Source organism: Magnolia sinica, chromosome 11 (genome assembly GCF_029962835.1).
Source record: "Magnolia sinica isolate HGM2019 chromosome 11, MsV1, whole genome shotgun sequence".
NCBI classification, from domain to species: domain Eukaryota; kingdom Viridiplantae; phylum Streptophyta; class Magnoliopsida; order Magnoliales; family Magnoliaceae; genus Magnolia; species Magnolia sinica.
In genome coordinates this window covers 5699097-5724846 of record NC_080583.1, presented here as the reverse complement: position 1 = coordinate 5724846, position 25750 = coordinate 5699097, and the positions used below count along the sequence as shown (strand labels likewise).

General features: G+C 40.3%; 1 protein-coding gene across 3 annotated transcripts in view; it reads right to left on the bottom strand.

Moving 5' to 3' along the window:
• Positions 1 to 25750, bottom strand: part of LOC131218650 (uncharacterized) — a 31832-nt gene that overhangs the window by 2578 nt on the left and 3504 nt on the right. For all 3 annotated transcript variants that reach the window (XM_058213318.1, XM_058213317.1, XM_058213319.1), the window contains 8 exons: positions 24552 to 24627; positions 18716 to 18817; positions 16470 to 16515; positions 4615 to 4693; positions 4130 to 4490; positions 2433 to 2682; positions 494 to 736; positions 297 to 416 (listed from right to left, as the gene is read on the bottom strand). In XM_058213318.1, coding sequence (XP_058069301.1) covers positions 297 to 416; positions 494 to 736; positions 2433 to 2682; positions 4130 to 4490; positions 4615 to 4693; positions 16470 to 16515; positions 18716 to 18817; positions 24552 to 24623 — 1273 coding nt within the window. In that variant the 5' untranslated portion in view covers positions 24624 to 24627. The remainder of the gene's footprint in view (positions 1 to 296; positions 417 to 493; positions 737 to 2432; positions 2683 to 4129; positions 4491 to 4614; positions 4694 to 16469; positions 16516 to 18715; positions 18818 to 24551; positions 24628 to 25750) is intronic.

The window sequence follows — 25750 nt, the reverse complement described above, 5'->3', positions numbered from 1 at the left end:
TCAAAAGTCATGGATTCCAATTTTCCTTCCATTGTTTGTTTGGATTCCGATTTTACATGGATTGCATGTACCACTACCTCGAACGGTCACTCTGTGTCTTCACAGCCCACAAATTGATATAATGTATATTTGGGGGGAAAATGAATATCCACAGTTTTTTTTGGAAAATCTGGGAAATGTAAATCAGTTTCCAAGGCTACTTCCCAGGTTTTCCATACCCCCAAGAAAATTATGAAGACGCACAGCTCAAGAAAGCACAAACATAGGATATACCAGCACCAATGAGAAAGACTTACCTGAATGAAGGGCTCCATGAATAACTGTGGACTCTACTGCCAACACGTCTTTAACGTCCTCTGCAACATCAGCTGTCAAAGAACACAGACTCCCTTGGATTGATCCTAGCCTCTGTCCCCCTGAACGCAAAAACAAATAACTTTACTGACCTTGAAATTCAAACCCGATAAAGTCGAGCCACTGATCAGTACAATACCAGTCAATGCAGGAGCAGGCATCGCTACATCAAGAATCGCCACCATATTTTGCCTAGCTTGATCTGCTAACATATGCACCAACCCGCTAACATCAACAGCACCGGCAACATAATTGGAATCAACAGTGGGCCTATTCAAGTCCATTCGGAAGGGAAGAGTTATGGAGTGTAATGCAGCAGCATAAACCGCACTGGAGTGGAAAGGCTTTGCATCATCAATGCAAAGGAAGGAAGATGCCTTACCTGTAACAACAGGAGATCATTTTAGAGAAAGGGAGAAATGAGAATGAAGACCAACATAAAATTCATGGTGCTATACCATGGTTTTAAGACCTGGAGATTTGGATCAATTTATTCAGCCCTGAGTCGAGTCATGACTTTCTTTTTTTCCAGATGAGTCGCATCAGACTTGTCTGAATCTTAAAACCATGTACTCTACTGGTCAATTCGAAAACCAATGCAAGTGCCATATGCGACATATTTAAACTTAACCATGCTAACGTTATTGCAAAAAATATGCAACTTAAATTAGTATTAGTTATATCGCAACACCACCAACACAATTTTGGGATGTCTACATGGCATAGATATAAACATGTATAACATATATTTAGTTTTAACCACTAGAGTCCTCAAAATCATTATAAAAGCCGAGCAAAGTATGCCTTTTATGTGATACAACACTCAAACTGCCACCAAGAATCCATTTTAAAAATTACAGCAACACTAGGATGCAAAATATCGCTCTTGAGCATCATATCAGCCCGTTGAACAATACAATACACTGACTTGATATTATGGGTGCATTCTACACTTTGCTCAATGCATTGATTTTGGTTTTCTTTTCCTTCAAATAAAAATATGAACAAAGAAAAGATTTTAAAAATAAATAAATAAATAAACTGTGAGTGCATGCTTCTGTGTTTGTGTGGATGCGTGTACCTGAGGGCATGGTGGTGTGTTGAATATGCTTTCCACAAAAAAGGTTAAACTCACTCTGGTTAGCATTTTTGGAGCAAGGAATACCGCAGAACGTTCCATATAGGAGAACTTGTATCAATCCACAAATACTTCCTCAAGTTATGGGAACACATTCTTCTATTCGAGAGAAGTGATCCAACTAACACCATCAATTTACAAAAGGACTATTCCATATGAAACAATCTGCGTAGGGGATTAAAAAACCTCATTGTCATCACCATCACCATAGACTTTTCCCCCCAGAAATTTGGGGTAGTCGAACCTTTAGATTGTCAAAAAATTTACAATCAGCCGCCCTCCAGGAATTGGCCTTCCTACCTCCAGCCAACTACTATATGCATGCCCCAAAAGGCAAGCTAACAAAGTAGGCTCTTGGAGGGATAGCAGCCAGTAGGGCTGCAACTTGGGTTCAGGTCAACCCAAACCCGGTTGACCCAACCAGTGTTCATGTAGGGTTGGGTTGGGTTCAGGCTGGAAAATACCAACCCGATTTGAAATCAGGGTGGGTTCAGGTTGAGCAAATTCACATCAGGTTAGATCAGGTTGGGAATAATCACATGTATTTGGGTCTGGTTTGGGTCGGGTTCGGTCGGGTTGCATGTTGGGTCCTCTTGAGTTCTGGTCAGGTTCAGGTTGACCCTCAACCCGACCCAACCTGCCCAAATTGCACCCCTAGTTGCCGGGCAAACCATCATGAACAAAGCAAATGTCATGCTCGAGTAGCTGGCTGCTCAAAATAGCAGGGAAACTGCATGCATGATGGCAATTGACATGAATCACATGGCAACATGGTCAGGCCCCACACTGCAACCTGACATAACTATTGCATATTAACCACAATGGCAAATTTGCAAGCAGTGAATGTCTAGAGAATACAGTGCCAAGACAAGCTTGTTAAGCATGAGATAACAAAACCATGTCATTCCACAAATATTTCCAAAGTTGCAGAGATTCATACTTGTACTCAGGGAAGGCAATCCAATTGGCACTATTAGTTTAGAAAAAGATGACAGTGTTGCAAAGGAGACGGCATCATGAAGAGCTCCTGAAATGGACTTCTTCTGGCTTATAGTGTTCATGTAGGAGTCTGAACCCCTTGCAGAATAAAGCAACACAGGAGTGTTACTGTATTCATCTGCAATATTCTCTAAGAATTCAGCAGCTACGCTGGAAAAACCTCCTGAGTCATCAACAATGAATTGGATGCCCTGTAAAAGCAGCATCGAATTCAAAAACAAAGAAAAAATAATAAGTAGAGGGAGTTAGGGACCATATTCAAATCCATGTTGAGGACCACAATAGTTCTTAGTTGGAGTACAAGATAATTTTGAAACCCTTGTTGCACAAAGTATTAAAAAACTGTTTTACTTTTTTTGTTTTGAAAGATAAAATGTATAGCATTTTCTAAATCTTCTATTGTTAAATGGATGACAACAAGAGATGTCTGAAATATAGGCGTATCGTGTATGTAAGGTTAGGGTAAGACCTGGGCATGGATAAATGAAAATGAACAGTAGAGAGAGAGAGAGAGAGAGAGAGAGAGAGAGAGAGATGTGTGAATATATGGTTGGGCAATTCCTTAGTTCACATGAAGGTAGAGGAAAGGGTCAGGTGGTTGAAAGGTGAGGAATAACATAAGCAAGGACCTCGGTCAACCCAATCGGTAACTGGGATCAATGTTGTCAAAACGTTATCATATCATAAATCATAATGAGGGCTGAATCGTATCAAATCACAAAGCGTATCATAAATTGTAAGATTTTTTATGATTTTCTTAAAATTTTGAAAAATAAAAAATCCAAATCTAAATAAATCAGAAAAAAAAAAAAAACTCATCAATCCTCCTTTTTCCATCAATATGCACAAAAAATACCTTGTCATGATAGTTTTAAAGGATTCAAATCTTTCCTAATCTTTTTGTCTTTCAAGAAATTTCCCTTCAAAGACATACAAGGATCCTTTAATAATTATTTTCTTGCTACCTTTCTTGAATGTAGAATCACATTGGAAAAGCAGGATTTAATTTTGTAAACCAACGAAAAAAGATATTTTGGTTTTTAACCATCTTTCCACAATATATACAAGCCAATAAGATCATGACCATCCACGAAAACATTCTAGATAAGTCATACATCAATTGGGTGTCTCAACCAATTAAGAAGAAATCATTTTTAAAAAAAACTCCATGATTTAATGTTGAAGAGTGTCTGTGTGTGTGTGTAATTTAGTCTCTTATAAAGAACAAAATAAAATAATTTATCTTTTTTAAATGATTCTTGAAGCCCCCACCAAATTAAAAAAATAAAATAAAGGCCAAGTAAAGCTTAAAATAGTAGAGAATAAGTATAATTTGAATCGTAAATCAGGATTTGAATCGTAAGTCACAGGATTCAAATCATAAAATCGTAAGATTCATACAAAGAGGGATTCGAAGTGGGATACAAATCATTTTGCTTAAGATTCAACTAAAATCGTAAATCGTAAAGCATAGGATTTTGACAACACTGACTGGGATTTTCATCAAAACAAGTTACATGCTTCCATTCTCAAGGAACCCCAACAACATATGAGCTCCATAGCTATGAGTTAAAATGGTTTTAATGGCATGGATCACATCCTTCTGTGTGAAGGAACAAATGCAACAAATATGAGTACCTGAATATGGTCACATTCCTCAACAAAGAAACGCAGTCTCTCGTTCATCTCTTCTCCCTGTATACCCCCTGATAAAACATCCCTCCCAATTCCATAATTGTCAAATTCATGAACATCTGCCCACGACCCATTTAATTCATATAGGCTTCGAGGATGATAATGCACTTTTGAAAAATCTGTCCAGAACTGAACACCATTTTCTAGGGATTCAACTAGTTCTTTATCTTGGACTTGGCCACGAGGATCATCTGTCTCAATGCCATTACCAGGACCAGTTGATTTCCCCTGTCCTTCATATAAGCTTTCTAGAAATAGATTCTTTTTACGAGGTTCAGATATATGCCTGGAAACATTACCAGTCCTGCACATTGATGCAAAGAAGTGAGCTAATAATGATACACACGACTGCACACGGAAGGAAAAAGCCAATCCCTAGATAGAAGAAAGAAGCATGGTGTAGAAGAAAAAATATGAAAACATCTCACCATGTGACAACACCTGAAGGATCAGATGATGGAATCTCATCATACAATGAACCGCCAGAACTTTGTGAACCAAGGGATCCTGAAAATGAAATGCAACATACCTTATTAAAGCAGAAGAAGAATGGACCATATGAACAACCGTGTCCATTGACATAAACAATTTGACAAGATGGCATGACAATTTTATTTTATTATAAGGGTGAATCTTTAGTTTACAATTTTATTTTATTATTATAATAATAATTTTTTAATTTCTTTTTGGAAAGGCAGCTGAACTTTGATCAAAGAAAGAAAACCAAACGAGCCAACACAGATCTACAAACCAAAAGAATATGGACAACGATAGATCATCCTAGAAAGAGAACAGAATCAGGAGCCCCTGAACCAATAAAAGACAAACAATAACAGCCAACGAAAACTTTCAGAACTTGTGCCCAGGAAATAGCCCAATTTCGGGCTCTCTCGAAAACCTCCTGCTACTGACCAAAAGCATTATGGAATACCCTGTTGTTCCACCCTTTCAAGATTGCCCAAAGACTTGCCAGCAGACCAACCCTCCAAAGAGTACCCCTTCCTTTTCCTTTGCAGGTCCCCTTCCAAGCCAAAAAAAAAACTGCATACAGTACCCAGCATCATTCATTGGACCTCAAAGAGCTGAGTGGATTGCCACCAAATTCCGATCACATAATTGCAATGCATGAACAGGTGATCGACCGGCTCTTCTCATAAGCAAAGGATATAAATGTTTGGAATAGTCCAATTACTGTTCCTTAAGTGGTTAACTGTGAGAACTGAGAACTATCTCCCCCTACAAGCCAACCGAAGGCACCACCCCTAGAGGAGCAGGGATGCTCCAAATGAAAGCCAAAGAGGGTTGAGAAGAGACATCAAGGGATCTGAAGAGGTTTGCATAGAAGGATTTAACAGAAAACTTCCTACAAGTATTGAGAATCCATCTCCACAAGTCTCCTTCTCCCTCTCTGGGGTTCTTACAACTAGAAGACCCATCAGATTTGCAAAATCCACAGTTTGCTCTTCTGAGAGACCCTGACAGAAGTGGGGAGACCAACCCTCGGCTTCCAGAGAAGCTAAAAACCGGAGAGATCAAGCAGCCCTTATCTTCGATAATAGAATAGAGATGACAAAAAGCCTGACTCAGAGACATGGAAATCAATCCAAACATCCTCCCAAAGAGCCAGCCACCTTTTGACAAAACTCTTCTTTCACCCCCATGAGGTCTCTCCATATGTGAGACATTCTATAACACAACTTGTAGTGTGCCATCAACACCCACCCACCCCCAGCTCACGGTGCTTGCCCATAATCGCCCATCTGCACAGATCTTCCCTTCTGAATTGCCATATCCACTTTCATAACAATGATGTATTCATAAGCTTTAAAGATCTAAAACCTGCCCCTCCCATACGTTTTGGTTTGCACACTTCTGACTGTTCCAACAAAAAAGTATTTGTGCTTATCACGCTACAGCCTGCAGTAAGAAATCTCTCTGAAGCTTTTCCAATCTCTTAATCATGTTCGCTGGCCATTTAAACAGGGACATGAAGTATACAGGTAAATTTGCCAGTGCAGAATTAATGAGGATTGTGCAGCTGCCAAACAACAAGTGTTCATGCTTTCATCCCGAAAGCTTCCTTTCCATTCTCCACACTGCCAAATTCCACAAACGCATTAGGGCTTGCCAACACAAAGGAGGCAACCAAATACCCAACATCTCACTTTTGGTTAGATTGATCGCAACCGAGATAAAACTTCGAAGCATCTGACAATGATGGACAAATTATCCACCTACTGACAGTTTGCATCCCAGAATAAGATAGTATGATCGACACACTGAAGGTGAGAGACTGGGAGAGTCTTGTGCTGTCCACGCTAAATCCCAATATGAGCCCAACCTCGTTAGCTTTTGTCAGCATCTTACTGAAAGCCTCCACCATAATAAGAAACAAAAAAGGCAATAATGGATCGCCTTATCTCAACCCCCTTGACCCTTTGAAAAAGCCTTTTGGGTGCCATTTATCAAGAAGTAAGCCGAGCTAACACATTCGTGTATCCCAACTCCATTTGATATCAAATCTCATTTTTGCATCATGTAAGGGAATCTTAATCAACATTATCGTATGCCTTCTGCAAATCAAGCTTGCATTTAACAACCGGTCTTCCCTCCCTAAACCTGGAATCGATGCATTAATTTGCAACAAGGACCCCATCAGTAATTCCATGAATGAGAGCCTCTTGCACAAAAGAAATAACTTGACCCAACACCATTCTCAATCTCATGGCAAGGATTTTTGCCGTGATTTTATAGGGCCCCCCAAAAAGACTGATCAGTCTAAAATCCTTTCTAAAATTCTTGAGGATCATGTCACTGGTTCAACTCTATCCAGCTCAAATTAATTCTTATGTATCTAAAATTTAAAAAGAAAGTAGTAGACCAGTTGACTCGCGTAGTCAACTAAAGTGGTAAGGATTGTGAATGATTTCTTGAGGAGGTCATTGTTTTGACTCAACCCAGCTTGAATGACTTCTTATATATCTAAATTTTAGGAAGGAAGCGGTTGGCCAATTGATCCAGCTGAACTGGGCGGTCCAAAAGGTTTCTTTCCCAAAAACAGGCCTCTTTTAGTAACCCAACCCATAATATCACACGGTTTTGGTCGATTCAGCATTTTTGGTCCAACCACTTTTAAGATGATGCGTGTTTTCCTTTTGAAGCAGTGTTGTAGTTAAATCCTAAATCATTTTTTCTATGTGATTGACCCAAATACAGGATTTGAATCACAAAATGCTTGCAACATGGGTCTATACAAAATTGAAGCAATATATTCCAATGCCAATACTCAGCTAATTCAGAACATCAAGAATTAGATGCCTTGATTTAGGAGAAGATGGATGAAAAATATGAAAACACATATACTAGAGAGGAAAGAAAGTCAGATTAGATTGCATACTAAAAACATTCAAGGAAATAACTAGGATTAAGTTTCATCATTATCTCTAGATATTTACCCCTATATTTGAATGGTCAGGAGATCTCAACTTGACTCTATCAGATTTCATCGAGACACCAAAAACCTCAATTTAGTGACCACTAGTTCAACACTCGGTTGACTCGGTCAACTTTACTCTTGGTTGCTTTAGTGGTTAGGTTGCTTGGTTTTCGAGTTGCAAGCAGCTTACGATTTGACCCCAAAACAAAAACTCAACTCTACTTTCCACTAGTCTACAATATTCATAATTTTAAATATTAAAATATTATAGCGTCTTGGTGTTCAACTTATCCGAGTTACTTAACATACTCGACTGACGGGCTTTCAAGTCGAGTTGAGTATTAATTGCGTTGATCAAAGACACTAATGAGAAAGCTAAATTGCCTTCATCCTCACATGGGTATGATCTTGATCAAATATGATCCGGAGGTCATTGCTAAGCTAGATTGTCATCTAGATTGACATAGGTACACAGTGTTCTAGAAATATACACAATTCGCATTACAAGTGGAAGCATCTAGGTAATATACCCATTGTGTCAATGAAGCACAGTAAAGAATCAGACCTAATGGATGGAGATCTATTTATCACTGATCGAGTCCGATCTGTTTTATGCTTTCTTTATAGAATTGAATATCAATTGGAGGGAGTTGCTAAAAATAGAGGGGCAAAGTCTAAGCAGTTAACTGGTAACACTCTTTCAAATCAATAAGAACTCTCTTTTTTGTTTTTTTGAAGGAAGATGGAATTTATTAGAAGACCCATCAGCAATAGCCAGATGGGGAAAAAATACAAAAGCCAAAAGCCGCAAACTACACAAAAGGGACCACTACATTAACCAGAGACAGCTGTAGAAATGGCTAACCACTTAGAAACCGTGTAGAAATAAAAAGAGTTACAGAATCGTATTCTGTTTCTCTTGCCCCAAATGACCCACCATAAAGCTGGTAATGTGATATGCCGAGAAGATATCTCCCTCTCTTACCCCTGCCTGCCCCATGCCACACCCGTAGGAGGTCCCTAACCGAACCTAGCATAACCCAATGCTCCTCAAAGATGGCGATAAAATGCTCCCAAACTTTTATCGTGAAGGGACAAGAAATGAAGAGATGATCAATGGTTTCAGTGTCTTGCTCGCAAAGACGGTACATATTAGGAATGACCAATGATCTCTTCTGAAGATTATCTATTGTGAGGGCCCTTTTCTAACCCACCAACCAACAAGGTATTCCAAAACGGTAACAGTGGCCGTAACCAACGTTACCATTATGATACGGGCCGTAACGGCCGTTACAGCCCCCGTATCAGCCGTTACGGCCGGTTTTTGTTTTTTTTTTTTTGAAAAAACTGTTACTGGAACATTACGGGGCTGTTATGGCCCATTTTTCTGTAACAATCGTTTCAACCCCGTAACACGTGACGGTTATGACCGTTACGTAACCAATTTTGAATACCTTGCCAACCAAGTGAAAGCAGCAACCTTTGGGGGCACACTGTAAAACTAAAAGTAGTAAGCATGCCTCTCTTGGTTTGTACTGCCTCCGGGGCAAAGCATCCCTGGCTGACGGGCGAGAAGGGAGATAAACTCACCGACTTTGCTATCTGACAGGTTTCTTCTACACGAAGGGGACCAACAAATGGATGAGCAGCTAGAGGAAAAGTAGTTTGCCATTCTAAGACCCCCACTTGGCGCGAGATGGACCGAGTTAGGGAGCTCAACACATAGCGAAGAGTCCCCAAACCAAATGTCTTTCCAAAACTTTGTCCTGGAGTCGTCCCTCATGGAAAGGGAGATAGCGCAATTAAAAGCCCCTCGAAGAGTGACCATCAACTTCCAGATATGAGAAGCTCTGTACAAGGATGATCTTCTATCACCCAACCCTCTTCCTTAAGACCATATTTACTAGCAACAATTTCCCGCCAAAACCCCCTTCGTCCATTCTAAACTGAAAAACCACTTCCCAAGGAGAGCTAAGTTCATGAAAGAGAGATCGCGAGCCTCCGCACCACCATGGTTAACTAGCCCACACACCTCCTCCCAACTTACAAGGTGGAACTTGCTATCTTCAGCTAAACCTCTCCAAAGGAGATCCCTTCTCAACTTGTCCAATCTAGCACGCACAAATTGAGGGAGCTTGAATAAAATAAAGACAGAAGTTCAGCAGCATGTTGGAGACAGCTGCCTTGATTAGGGATAACCTACCGCCTAAGGAAAGATAGCAACTATTCTACCTGGATAATTTCCTTTCAATCCCCTCTATCACCTTATCTCAAAGGTGTTTGGCGGGCTTCCCTACGCATAGAAGGAGCCCCAAATAAGTGGAAGGGAGGGAGCCCACCTTACGTTACACCCAAACAACGATGTGAACTTTGAGGTCTCCTCTTTCGATAAATGGATGCCCAACATTTTGCTCTTACCTACATTAATCTTGAGGCCAGAGACCACCACAAAGCATAACACCACTTTCCGCAAATCATTGACCATGTCTTCATCAGCATCACAGAAGATAATCACGTCATCAGCAAAATGGAGATGAGATGTCTGATCCCCCAAAGTGACCACCTTGAAACCACTAGATCGTACTCTTGGCCCCTAGCGAGCATACGGCCGAATGCTTCCGCAATCACGAGAAAGAGATAAAGGGAGAGCAGATCTCCTTGCTTTAGACCCCTAGAAACCTTGAAGTAGCCTTTCGGGGAGCTGCTAAGAAGAACCGGAAAAATAGGAGATCTCACGCACGCCTGTATCTACATCATTTCTCCCAACAACCCAACCTGCCTAGCATGCAGTTTAGAAATTCCAAGTCGACATGGTCGTATGCCTTTTCCATGTCAATCTTGCAAATGATTACAAGCTTCTTGTCCTTGAAACATGACTCTAAGCACTAATGGGCTATTAGCGCACTGTCTAGAATGTCTCCCCTCCACAAAGCCGCCTAATTCGAGGAAATTACACTTCCCAATAGACCTTTGAACCCTCAAAGCGAGCACCTTAGCCAATATTTTATAAGGACTTCCAATTAGGCTTATGACTCTGAAATCTTCCAAGCCCTCCACTCCTATCTTAGGGATTAGCACAACGAAAGAAGCTCCAAGTTCAGCTGGTTTCCAGCCCTTCTCGAAGAATTCCTTTACGAACCCAATAATATCTATTTTGACCACATTCCAAAACATTTGGAAGAAGGCAAGAGGAAAACCATCTAGGCTTGGGGGATTATCCCTCTCCAAGCTGACGATAGCAGCCTTGATTTCTTCATCATAAACGGGCTTTTCCAGCAGCCTAGCTACCTTTTCTAAAAAGCGATCGAAGTGCAAGTAATCAAGATGCAACACATCCACCACTCTTTGGATAAGAGCATCTAATAGAAGTCCAAAACTGTCACATACTTCCTCTTTCTTTTACAACCTTGTCCCATCCACGACTAAAGAGCACATTATGTTATATCTAGCTCTCTTCGAGGCTATGTTGTGAAAGAATTGTGTGTTCTTGTCACCTTCATTCAACCATAGGGCCTGTGAACATTTTCCCCACATGATCTCCACCTAGAGGAATGTAGAATAGTCAATTGTGAGAAATCTTCACCTCTCTTTTTCCTCACTGGATAGGACGTCCCCCTCTTCCTTCAGGTCGAGAGCATGAATCTCGTCGAGGATCTCAGCCAACACTGCTTCTCTAGCCCCGAACACTTCGTTTTTCCAAGTTTTCAACTTTTCTATTAATAGCTTCAGCTTCTTATGCAATAAAAAACCAGCAAAACCATCAACCTAGAAGGACTGCCACCAACTCTTCACAAGGTTAGTGAATTCTTCTGTCTCTAGCCATGCCAACTATCAGTCCCAACTTCAAGCAGAATGAGTATATGATCAGAGGAAATTCTCGAAAGCCCTTTCGATTGAACCATTGGGTATCTATCCATCCAATCTGGAGAAGCAATTTGCCCATTCGTGACATCACAGGAGCACTCTGCCCAGTAGACCAAGTAAAGATGGCTCCAAACATCGGAACGTCAATAAGATCGTATCCCTGTATCCATTCGGAAAAGTCCGTCATGCTTCTAGATATACGAGACCCATTTAATTTCTCATAGGGGAATCGAGTTGCATTGAAGTCTCCTCCAATGCACTAGGGAATCGCCCATTTCGAAGAAATGGCCTTTAACACCTCCCAGAACCTAGATCTCTCATCTGCCTCATAGGGGCAATAAATGGTCATGAACAACCAATTGAACCCAATAGCTAATTTGCAAAGAACCACTGATACTGAAAACTCATCGCACCAATTGTCCTCCCTTCTCTAGATGCCCAAATCCTAGGCTACCAAGATGCCCCTTGAGGAGCCCGCCACATCCAAACAGACAAACTCCTAAGACATCTACCCCCATAGAGAGTCTAAAACCATGGTGTGTCATTACGGGGCCATTACGTAAAGGTAGCGATGGTGACCATTACAGGTTACGAGATCGTAATAGCCGTTATAGAAAAATGGCCCATAACAGTTGTTACAGCCTCCCATAACGACCCCATAATAGTCCATTATGAGGTCGATATAGGTTTTTCGGGTCCTTTTTTCAATTTTATTTTATTTTTAAGAGATCGTAACAGCCATTACAACCCGTATCGTAAAGGTAACAGTGACCGTTATGACCACCATTACCGTTACAAAACACCTTGTCCAAACGGCGTTGTCAAATGAAGAAAACTTAGTCTCTTGCAGTGTGATGATCTGAGTCGTCCATTTCTTACACACTTAATCTAGGTGCGCTTCTCCCTGCTCCCTATCCCCCCTAATGTTCCACTAATTGAGGACAATCATTGAGAAATTGACCTCGCTTTTCTTCCCCTAATCAGCCCGCTAACCTTGATCCCTAGTCGTAATTTATTATGCTTTCAAGCCTCAACGGTTCCCTTTAGACTACTCGGGCTGTGGATCGGCAGTTGCCTATAGCCCAAGCAGCCTTATTGTTCAATGAATCGGTACAGGGCGCCCACATCTTCATCACAAGCTTGAAAAGACATACCGAGCTTCCTCCCCACCCTGTCGATCACATCCTTGGTTCAGTCCAAGCCCTCTTCAAAAATAAAACTTTCCCAAAACCTCCATCGACTGGGACCATCGCCTCGAGAAGCTGAGTCTCACCGCATACTGGAAACACCACCCTTTCATTTGTGACTTGCAACAAAGTGAAATGCAGCATATCCATAATGTCGATGCCCAAATTCCCTGCCCCTTCTCCCAGAGGAGGCTCAACATAGGCTATAACGATCACCCTGGATTCCTCGACATCCTCAACCTGAGGAGATTCTGACTACTAATATGGAGAGATCTCCCTCCTAGAAGTAGCCCTCTGTCTCCCCCTGGGAAGATGAGAAATCTCCATGACCACGGCTTCCAAGATGAGGATGGGCGAAGTTCTCACTACTTAGGAGAATGGCTCTCAAGCCACCTTTACTGTATGGTTGGAGAAGTCACTTCTCAGGAGTGAAATACCTTGAGTCTAATTCCCTTGCACATGTCAAAGACACAACATGAACCCGGGACGAGACGTGTGCCTCAGCTACTAAAGGTGTAAGAGCAGTAACTGCACAAGTTTGTGTGTCTGATGGATGTGAAGCATCGGTAGCAAAAGTGTCACTACACATTAAAAGGCACCAACCTTCTTTTACGTTGACAACTGAAAGTGATAGGGGGACGCATGTCACCAACTTAGAGAGAGGGAGAGCAAATTGTCTCGAGGCGAGCACCCGTCAACCCCTCAAGGGAGGGGCAAGAGGCTCAGAACCAAGCTGCAACCGCCAATCCATGAACACCTTCCGAGTCACTCCAAGGCAGGGGCCTATCCTTCGATTCAGATTGAACTATTGTCCGACCCTTCTTTCGACGCCTCATGTGAAAAGATCTTCGAAGCACGTGTGGCTAACTCACCCACATGCGAGGCCTCTCCAGAATCCTCAAAGCTAACAAGCCGCGTGCCTATGTTGTTCAATGTTCATGCGAAGCACCTCACCCCATCCGACAACTATGGATGCGCCAGTTGCTCATCTACCCTATGTGGTCTTCTCTAAGAAGGGCATGATAATGTCCCTCCTCTAGGTACTTCGTTGGACCAAAGTAATTGTGCTCCACCCTCCCGAGAGCAACCTTCTTACAGGAAAGGATGTTGAAACCCTTCATGTTGCTTCCAAGCATCCCCCACCTACATGGAAATCCACATGCCTCTTTCGTTACCTTGAGCTAGAGATGGATCTCTTTCACTCTGAGAGTCCCAAACCTTGGCACCGGCAGAGCTCTGTTTTGCCTAATGCAAATGTGAGCGGCACTTGGGTCTTCACCTACCTCAAAGGCTTCATGATGGCCAACAGCTCCCTAGTTCATTCTCCAATGGCAACAAAGACGTCCTTGTTCCACACCTTGAGGGATCCCCCATATCAGGAACCATGCCACCTCTCTTCCTAGAATAGACCCATCCTCCCATTTCCTGATAGAACAAATCGGGCCATCATTGAATCTCATCCTAGCCATGACTAGTTGGTTATGATCTGTACCTAGTTTCACCGAGATCCAAATTTTGTTCGCCTTCCGTGGTTTGAGCTTGTAATCCCATTCCTGCAACCAACAGCAAGCTCTCAGCCACAACCTAATTTGAGATAACATCACCCCTTCCTTTGTCTCCGCCACCACAGACCATTGGAGTAGAGGTAAAGCATTCTCAATCACCTTCATATCAACGTGAACCTTCACACCCACGGTTGATTGCTTCTTCCAGACCCACCTTCCATGAATCGACACACCTGCCTCCCCGCGTCCTCCATCGCTTCTCTCCAGCATTACAATGCTCAGAGCCACCCCCTACAAGAGCCTCCTTAAAGGATCTTGATTTGTCCAACATGGCATCAACTCCCCTGGCCCTCCCAATAGAAACCACATCCCTACTAGTTTCCCCTTCCTTTTCCTCCCTCTACCCTGTGCTAGCTTCCCTATCTTTTCGGACTCCTTACTCTCCCTTTTGCCTTCTTGCTTCATTTCCCCCTCCTTGTTTACCTCTTTCGGGCCAAACTTTGCCCTCTGCGCAAGCAGCTTTCTCCCTACAAAGCTTTCGCCATTCAATAACCTGATTACCGCTTCCAGCTCCTCCGTCTTCATATGAACAAAAGGAAACCCCCAAGGGATCCCCGACCCCTGAAGATGAGGAATCACCACCTCCAACACCTCATCGGCCCTCCCAAAGACCTTAGCGAAGTTAATGGGTAGCCACCCTGCGGGATAGCCCTTCACAAAGAGAGTTGGAAGAACCTTGAGAGTGGATTTAGCCTCCCCCTTTCAACCAATTCCAAACCCATTTTTCCTACCAACCCAAATCCGTCCAACATCTTCGACATCTTTGCTTCTATCCCCCTATTACGTTGAAGTCGTTGCCCTCAATCCCCTTATGTTTCTCATTCCCCAAGGCTAGGTTATCTCCATCATCATCACTGCCCTTTCTGAGCATTCCTTTCCAGTAGACAATCTCGGAGCTTGTGGACCTCCAAGTTGCCTTGTTATCTCCCCTCACCGTTAATCCCCCTCTCAAGCTTCCCCTTATGTTATCGCTCGATCTGCTTCTCACTACTCTACTCCCAACTCGCAACGATTTTGGGGATCTTGATGGTTCTCGGGGCCTCAATCTCCCAACTCATGACCCGCTCCCTAAGATGGTCGAAGTTGGACTGTTCGAATGCAGCCGAAGTTGCAGATGCAGAGCCAAGTAGTAGATCAGGAGGATATGGTTTGGGGAGCGGGAAGGGGCATTGAAAGGAAGAGGGCTTTAGATTCTTGGTAGGATGGGACTCACCTCTAACACGGGGTTACATGAATCCCCTGCAACCCCAAGCTCTGTAGGGCTCACCGTGATGTTTGTTTTATATCCACCGGTTAAAAACTCTAAACTCAATTCCAATTAAAATTGAAGAGGGGTATAGTTCTCCACAATCAATGTCATGATTCTCTTGATGAGTAGTCCCATTTATTTATGGGCAGTCCCATTTATTGCCTCTATAACTCTGGTAACTCCTTTCTTCTGAGATTCCCAGCATGACAACATCAAAGACCAGCTTTCCAAAAGCTACTACTAAGATAAGTCATAATTCGAAACAAGCCTATTATCAGGGTGCACTTCATGATTTCAAACTAAAAATGAACAACTACAATTTGCATTGGGAAACGAATTGTAAAGCAAAGCTACTAAGATATTCAAGAGAGTTCCATGGGTCCTGAAATTGCTTATGATGGGCCCCTCCCAAATCTTTCCCTTCCCAAGAAAGGCCAATTACAATAATAGTTAGATATTAATGTATTGTAAACTGTGAATACATCTTTTCCTCTCAACTACATCACAGATAAACAAACTCTAAACGTTTATACCCATGAAGGGTCTCAGCTCCTGGAACTTCAATTCCAGCTTCCATGTCTGTTTACATGTTGCAAATTGGTCCAGAAGATATGATACAGTTAAGTACCAGTAGCATGATTCTCGAGAGAATTAAAACAAAGCAAATACAACAATAAATAAGAGTTTTGCATCCAACCATGTTAATGTGACAACAACATACTAATAGTCTAACCAAAGGCCAAATGATAAGAAATGACATCATCGGTTGGTCCCAAAATCAGATTAGGAAACTTCATCATCATCATCATCATCTAAGCCTTATCCCAACTAATTGGGGTCAGCTTCATGCATATATGAAATTATAATTCATGAAAGGAGAAATAGCATCATCTGACTCAGCATATAGTACTCACAAACAATATTGAACATGGTAGAAAGAAACTATTATCTTAGTCAATGACTAAAAAAGAAGGAAAATCACCTTGGAAACCAATTGATACCAAACGAGGGGTGTATGTAAGAATACCCTGCATTGATTCTAAGGTGTGAGTATACAACATCCGTGAAAACTTTGATATTAGAAAATGATAACTAGAATGCATTTCAATGAAGTTATTGCGTATGGAACTCACACCATCTCTCTACAGACTTCTCTGTTAGAACTTGATTGTTTGAATGCTTCTTGCTTTTTCTTTTTCTTTTTCTTTTTTGGGGCTTTTTGGTTGTTAATCAAACTCGGGAAAAAGTGACTTTTTAACAATTTTTTCCTCATTTTTTACTCTCCAGTATTTAAAAGGTTAATCATAAAACTTCATGAGAAACATAATACCTGTAAAACCTCAATAGCATAATTCAGAAGTACAAAAAGAAAAACATTGAATGTTTGCTAGATCATCCAAGAATTTCATACAACTAGGCTGTCTTCATACCTATACCTAATCCACAATCACCTTCTTCCCCTACAGGTATCATCATGCAGATTATTAAGACCGCAGCAGGCTGTAGTTTGGTGAGTTATGGGAGTATGGATCTGACTAAGACAAATTGTGCAAATCACAACTCCTAGTTTTATTCACTGGCTGTCCTTAAACCTTGCTTTATCCCTTCAGCTAGCCCCTTGGGATAATTTGGTTTTCATTTCTTCTACTAAAGTTTTCAATTAATAAAACTACAGCATCCTCATTCTCTTCAACAAGCATGTGTTCTTGCAATTAGTGATTTGTTGTCTGGAACATGAAAGCCAACCTATATGTTTAATGTCAGGCACGACAGAACCCTCATGAGTAACCATCTATAAGCCTATGACCTTTACCCAGTACCTCAAGAAAGAGAGCACACATGGTATGGCATCTTTTTATGTTCCAAAGCCTCATGGTTCTCACTCCCTCAAGTTGTCGGGCACCTTTTTGTCTCTAAACATGCTGGGAATCTTACACCCATCCATCTGGAATGAAAATGTGGCATTCACCTTTGTATTCAGGATCTATTACTCAGTAAAGATCATGTAATGGAAAGTTAACTCCGCCACTGTGAATTTTTGTTTATCATTACAAGTCCCAAGCCCAGATAGAGGGTTGTGCGAGATAGGCAGCCAGTGTAAAACTTCTGCCATATCTTTTCTCATGAATCCTAACACGATGTTTCAAGCTCATGCTAAGGCATTCCCTAGAAGAGATGCTGCAACAGCGACTGATGGTTTCTGAGAATATGGTCCTTGTGGAGTGGGATGGCAAAACAGGATTAATGTAGCCAACCCCAGTTAATTGGGATAGGGCTGGATGATCTATGTCATCATCTCATGGATCGGAAGACTATTTCAGACAGAACTTATATGAAGAACAATGGATGAAAATAACCAGCACTCATTTTAACTTTTCTTCAATAGGTAGCCATTGAATGAAACACAGAATTTAATTGCTGTCTCTAACGATAACGACATTATAACCAGGAAATGTCCACTTGGGACCCTTGTGATATAGAAAACATAGAATTTCATAACTGTCACTAACAATAAAGACATTATAGGATGAAAACGAGATACAACAGCAGGCCAACACTATGCATCTGTTATTTTGTTGCAAAAAATCACCAATCAAAATAAGGCAATAGCCATTAATACAGAGTTGAAGATATTGGGAATATGTGGCCTAGCAGGGGTATTTCAGTAATTTCCAGCACAAAGGATGTTGTCTGAAAGTCGAAATTGGATGAGCGGTTCTTGTGGATCAAGAAGATTATAAATAATAGTGATGGGTTATCGACTTATTTCTATTCCTGAACAAAAATAAAATAAAATCTGTAGGAGAGACATCCAGGATGCTAGACCTATCAATTCAAATTAGATTAATAAATCCCGTGTCCATTAATTGGGATAAGGCTTAGATGAGGATGAGGATGAGGATGAATAAATCCCATGTCAATGTTCACTAAAGGCTAATAATGGGTTCCTCAATAGCTATCAATGGTATGGGAATTACAAATCATCTATTGCAGGGAATTACAAAAGTCTAATCAATAATGAGACCATGGACAAAACTATGTCACAAAGACAAGAATAAGATAAGACATTGGGAGAACAATAACACTTCCCATGCGATGACGATAGATCGAAAAGTCAGGCCTATGAAACAATGGAGTGCATGCAATTTCCTAATAAGATAAACGATAGATAACATTCATTCATCCATTTAATGAAATTTGTCGGCATTCAATATCAAAATAGCCCACCTGTTGTGTTTCACCAGCACGATAAAGGACATCCATATCCAAAGATGGATTCTTGTAGATGGAATCTCCACTGGGCTCCTCAGCCAAACCAAGCAACTCATCCTTCAAACATCATCAAGTTAACAAATGATTCAAGAAAAAGGAGTACATAGAAATATAAAGTAACAGCAGTCCATAACTGGTGTTCCTGCATGAAAATAGCTACTTATTCAGGGTTAAAGGAATATGATGATGGAACTAGAGGATGTTGTACTCTCTAAATATGCAATTGTTGATCTCAATCCAAACACCTTGGTGAATGACAAAAGGAAAATACTGACAATCATAATCGATATCGATAGGTGTACAGCATGGAGCAGTAAAATGTAGAATGTACAGTACTTCACAGTTCCACGCATTGTGTCAATGAATGTGATATGGTCCTACGCAGGCCCACTTAGATGAGTCATGAGGATTTTTGCTTCTGTTCTTAACGGTATTTTTGTGATTTTTTTTTTTTTTTTTTTTTTTTGGGGGGGGGTGGGGGGGGCGCTCTCTCCACCTCTGTTCTTTCTCCTTCTACTCTTTTACATGGTATCAGAGCCGCATTGTCTTTGATCCAACCTTTTCTTCTTCAATCTTTTGTTAGTTCTTGTTTTTTTTTAATCCCTTTGTGTCTCATGATTGTGCTGAGATCTTCTTAACATACCTAGAGTTTCTTCTTTGTTTCTTTTGTGTGTCAGGCCTCTTGTAATGGTTTGTGGGCACGTGGGTGAATGAAGATAATAGCTTCTTGAAGGATATCACCTCGGGTGTGATTATTGCAAACATGTGGGCTGTGTTGCCCATGTTGGATGTTCTATTCGCGATCATACTCATTCATGGCCAGTTGGAGGTAGTGGACATGTGGGCTGATTTCTCGGTCTAGGTTGACATGTGGATTGTGTGAAGTATCCAAGTGCGGTGCTCATCAATTACACTAGGTCAGCATGTTAGTGAAGTGGTCTCTCTTTATTTGTTATGGAGATAAAAATGGATCCAAAATCTGGATTTATAAATCCATGGGATTTTTTACGGGTCTAGATAACCTTTATTAAGTTAAATGGGAAAATTAAAATATCTTACCACAAAGAAACATGGTGAAGACTCCAGTACTTATGACCAATGGATCCAGGAAAATGCTCAAAATGACCTAGTCATGGATAGTGTGAACGAACCCTCTAAAAGTGCAAATGTCATGTTTTTTGATCGGCAAAGGAAGTGTAGGATGCATTGCGAGAGATGTATTCATCCAATAAAAACATCTCTCGCCTTATCAATTATATGAAGAAATATTTGAGATCCAACAAGGAAATAAATCATTGGGTGAATACTGAATACTATTCCAAACTTGAAGGAATGTGGGAAGAGTTGAATGCCTATCAGCCTCTGACTACCGACTTGGAGAAGCTACGTCTACAACATGAAGACTTCCATGTGGCCAAGTTCTTATCAAGATTGAAATGTGAATATGAACCAACTCGTGCATAGGTTTTGGGTGGCAAAGATGTGCATCTCTAAATGAGGTGTATGCTTGCCACCACCATGTATCTTTTAGGCTCTACAAGTGGAGTTAATGACAACTCAGCTCTAGCATTGTCCTCTGGTCAGAATCGTGGTAGTAGTTGTGGTAGAAGAAGTTGTCGTGGCGACAAGGAGGCGGCCGTTGCAAAGGTCGCAGACCTAAGAACTACATGCATTATGGGGCTCCCCAATCATTATGTTGAAAAATGCAAGGACCTCAATGAGAAGCCTATACGAGCTAATCAAGCTTCCCACATTGGAGGGAGCAGTAGGCCTCAAGGTAAACTCTACATCTACAGCTCCACAAGCACGTACAACTTATGAAATAATTACTTTGACTAAGAATAATCATGTTGCTGAACAATCTACAAAATTAGTCTATTTCTATTGCTTCTACAGCTACTTTCACCCCTATGGTTAGATTTGTGACCTCAGGTATGGCTTATTTAGGATCTAAGTCCCCGACTCCATAGGTCATCGACTCTGGAGCATTCGACCATATGAAAGGTGACCAGTGTGTCCATTGATAGGTCACTAAAATGTTCATTTGTAACCAGTGTTCGAAATATCGGTATCACGTTATGTATCACACCCTTGGGATACGGATACGTATCGGTTATCACATGGGATATATCAATCATATCGCGTAATGTATCATTATTGTTGGAAACATGTGAAAACATTGGGAAATTGGTCGATTTTTTCAATGAAACTTCAGTGATATTTTAAAAATACATCAATACACACTTACAAATCAAAACATTACAAAATACAAGTACACATAATAGGTTTTCTTTGTATGGGATCCTAATCTATGCGTTGTCCAAATGGATTGATGCAAGTATATTCAAAGCCTATTCATATAATTTATAAATGTAAGAAGATACGTGGAAACACAAGCAATACATTCAAAAGCAAAAGAAGAATCACTAGATCGGGTTACATACATGATACATGTTTGATTTTATATTTGGATACAAGGATTGCAATCAATTTGCGAGAAATTGGGATTTTTTTTATTTTTTCAATTTTTCGCAACTCGGCCCATCTCCTTCAAATCTCGAAATTGAAGCTCCCAATCTATGATTTTTCATGCATGGATTTATAACAATTTGACATTGATTTAAAATGATTTACAAAAAAGGGGGAAAAAAATGATCTAAAAACGAAAATGCTCACCGGATCTAACATGGGATATCTCCCACTACTTTGTACGTTTTGTATCGCATGGGTGGTATACAAGATATATCTTGGGATATATCGGCCGATATTGTCAATACCTAAAACACTGTCTGTAACTAATAGACGATACCCAATCCAAAGTATGTAGAATGGGTACCATTCACACAAGTCCTTTCTTTCATTATCATTTATTTTGGTTGTTCCAAAATTTCCTATAAGCATTTTATCTGTTAGTAAACTTACCAAATCTCTTAAATGTTGTGTCACTTTCTATCATTCACATTGTGTCTTCCAGGACCTAAAGATAAAGAGGAAGATTGGTAGAGGACATGAACATGACGGATTGTACTGTTTTGATCATGATGTTGTAGGTGCAACAACATGAAAAGATATCTCACCTTATAAATGGCTTTGTCGTCTAAGACATCCATCATTGGGGATTCTTAAGAGAGTCATTCCTCCCTTGTCATCGATGTCATGTCTAGCATATGATGTATATGAGTTGAGTAAGCATCACTGAGCTACTTTTCCACCACGTGAGGAAAAGCGTCATTTAGTTACTTTTCCACCACGCGAGGAAAAGCATCATTTAGTTACTTTCTCTTTAGTTCATTCAGATATTTGGGGACTAATTAAAATATCTAGTAGGTCCGAATTTAAATATTTTGTTACATTTATTGATGATTTTTCGAGAATGACAACGCTTTATTTAATGAAAAATAGATCTAAATTAATTTTTTATTTTTAAGACTTTCTACATGGAAGTGCAAAATTAGTTTAATTCAAAGGTATTTGTGTTTTGGTCTAATAATACCAAGTAGCACATGTCCCAAGCTTTTAGTCAATTTTATTCTTAAACAAGTATCCTACATCAGACATCATATACACACACCCCACAACAAAATGGAGTTGCAGAACTAAAAAATTATCACCTCCTTGAGGAACTCATGCTTTATTAATTCACATAAATGTTCCTAAGAGTTTTTAGAGTGATGCCATACTTACAGCATATTTTCTGATAAATTGGATGCACTCGTATATTTTAAAGCGTCAATCACCTCATCAAATGTTATTCTCAAATACTTTGTTTCATTTGCCCCCTAAAGCTTTTGGATGTGTATGTTTTGTCCATCCATTAGAGTCTAGCCATAATAAATTTGACCCCTGAGTAATTAAATGTATTTTTCTTAAATATTCTCGCACATAAAAAGGTTATCGTTGTTATAATCCGTCACTTTAAAAATAATATGTATATAAAGATGTTACTTTTTTTTAGTCTACTCCTTTTTTTCAAAGATTTTTTTAGCCTACCTTGTTCCTATCAAAAGACAACAATTCCCTTGCTATAAAAACCATGCCTATGCTTGTTGCAGTTAACAAAGACATCATCCAACCTCCATCCTCTACTTCCTCTTCCATTCCCACTATTCTCAGTTGAAAGTCTACTCGCAACAAAAACTGGACAAATAGTATAGTCAATCATGGCGTGCCGTCCACCATATCTTCTTCCGAAGTGAATTCACTAGATAAATTTGTGTTCCTATTACCCTAAGAAAAGGTAAGCGTGCATGGACCAGTAATCCCATCACTAAATATATTTCCTTTCATTGCTTCTCCAAATTTTTGTAACTTTCCCTTGTCTTTGTCTTCTCACTTTATTCCCCACTCACAAGTCATATGAGGAAGCATTGTTACATAAGGTGGAAGCAGGCTATCGAATAAGTGATAGATGCACGTCATCAGAATGACACTTGGGAACTCACCACCCTTTCGACTGATAAACAAACTGTTGGTTGTAAATGGGCTACACAATCAAGTTTCATCATGATGATACGGTTGAACGGTTGAAGGCTTGTCTAGTCGCTAAAGGGTATACTCAAACACTTGGTGAGCATTACAGTGAAACCTTCTCTCCTGTGGCTAAGTTGAACTCCATCCGGGTTGTACTGTCTGTAGTTGTTAATCATGGATGGCCCATCTTCCAACTTGACGTAATAACTGCCTTCCTTTGTTGTGATATTATAAAAGGAAGTTTGTGGCTTGTGGCTAAGTCTCCACCAGAATCGAAACTGTTTGGGATGTCATGAGAAACACAAATGCTATAGTCTTCTTCACTTTCACTTTCCCTTGAAATGGACACAGCTATTGGGACCACAATGTCCATTTTCACAGGCCTCTTTTACCTTGGTATGTTATATTTTACCTACCTGTATGAAGGGGGTAATGCCCTCAATTTTTTATGGTGGTTGAGAAAGAAGGGCACCCAAAGCAACCTCATTCTAGAACTTTTGAGGCTAATAAATTTTTTATGGTGGTTGAGAAAGAAGGGCACCCAAAGCAACCTCATTCTATAACTTTTGTGGCTAATAAACATCATGACCAGATGGATGCACCACAATCGGAAACGTACATGAAGATGAAGATACTCCATCAATTGCCTAACTTGAAGCTAATTTGGTTTCTTGACATGTTGAGAAAAATGCTATTGAACTTTTTTTCCGGTGTACTGATATCAAAACTTCCACATCCTCAAATAGCAATTTTATTTGTCATCATTTTTTCCCTTGGATTTGTTGCAAGTTTTCCACGAACAACATTGAATCTCATCAAACTCACAGGGAAGTAGGCGTGCACACAAAAAGCAAAAAAGAAAAAGAAACAAAAATAAATTAAATTAAATTACCGCCCATTGTACGTGGACAACCAGAATTAGTGAAGCATAGAGCAACACACACACACACACACACACACACACACACACACACACAGAGGACAAGAAACAATGAAACCAATGCATTCGTTGTACTAATCGTAAGTCCTGTTGGTAACAACACCCCTTCTAGAGAGGGTCTAGGGCTCAAGTCCCATTGATGTAATTTCCCACACTTGGTTACTCCCACAGTCCCACCAATGGTATCCCATAATTCCCGATGTGCCGAGTAAATAAGGAACATGCAGGAGAACTAGAAGAAGCTCCCGGCTTATTTAGCATGGAATCAGAACCATGACAACGCAGCTCAACTCGGGTCATATTCTCATATATAAAACCATGGGATTAAACCAAACAAAATTAAGGCTTTGGGCATAAAATAAGAAGTGAAATTGAATTTACCTGGAAGTTCCAAAAGTGAGAGCCGATGTAGTTTGAAAACCCACCAACTTGGATAGTCACAATTTCCCTCATTCCTCTGTCCAAATGCAGTTTGGGTCAGTAATATTTTAAAAGGTTGTCAAATTTAAAATGGAATTTTAGAGGAAACATTGAAAAGTTATCAACTCATTCCCTACAAAAGATCGTATCAACTGTAAGCATCTTCCAGTTATTTTTTTATCAGAAATGGTGACAAGCTGCATAATTTAGGGAGCAAAAAACCTTTTATATGGTGTGAGCATTAAGCTATATATAATTATACTTCGAGCGGCTCAAAACCAAGTTTAAAATTTCTCGAGAAAAAAGAAAGATCTATGTGATGCAGCAAGAAGGAACTGAACATCGAATGAATGGGGAAACAATACATACATATTCAGTGATCAATTCCTTCAAAGATTGGGACAGGATGGAGAATGAAGCCCATATAAAGGACAGTTGGATGTTTCCAATCACCCTATAGTTACTGGAACTAGAAAAGACTTTAAATAAAAATAATCCTTCTTAAAAGAAAACTACCATTTTTTTAACATGAAATTCAATTAGATAAGATAGTTTCATACATATTACCCCTTTCCTTTATATCAGCTACAGATTTTCTCTTGAATACTCTAGAATGAACTGTGTAGAAAACACCTGCTCCCACTTTCTATTGGAACATACTTGCAAGTCCTTATTTAACTCAATGTAACATATAGCAAGTTCTAAAAGAACCAACTACTACCGATTCCAACTTTCATTGAACACTCTATGTACTCAACCATATGACTTTATAGGGTTTTACGATTAGTATGGAAACTCAAAGCATGTGTTACAGTTTGTATAAGCCCAAAAAGGAAGCACTTGATCAGGCTGTGGGCCCCATAGTCCAATCCTTTTTGTATAACCCTCCAATTGGACTCATGGGCCCCATGGTCCAATAAGACTACTAAATTTTCATTTAGTTAATCTTAGGAGGGTTCAAAAATTAATTGGATGTCAATTCTTCTATCAGACAGAATTTGTTGGGAGGGGGTCCAAAGGCCAAACGATGATGGGGGCATAGGAGTTGGTCAATTGTAAAGAGAAAGTGGGATCTTTCCAGCATATGGTGGTGAAGGTTTGAGGAAGAGCCTTCTTCTTCACAGTCGAAGGTTATCTAAAGGAAGTAGTGGCAATACAGG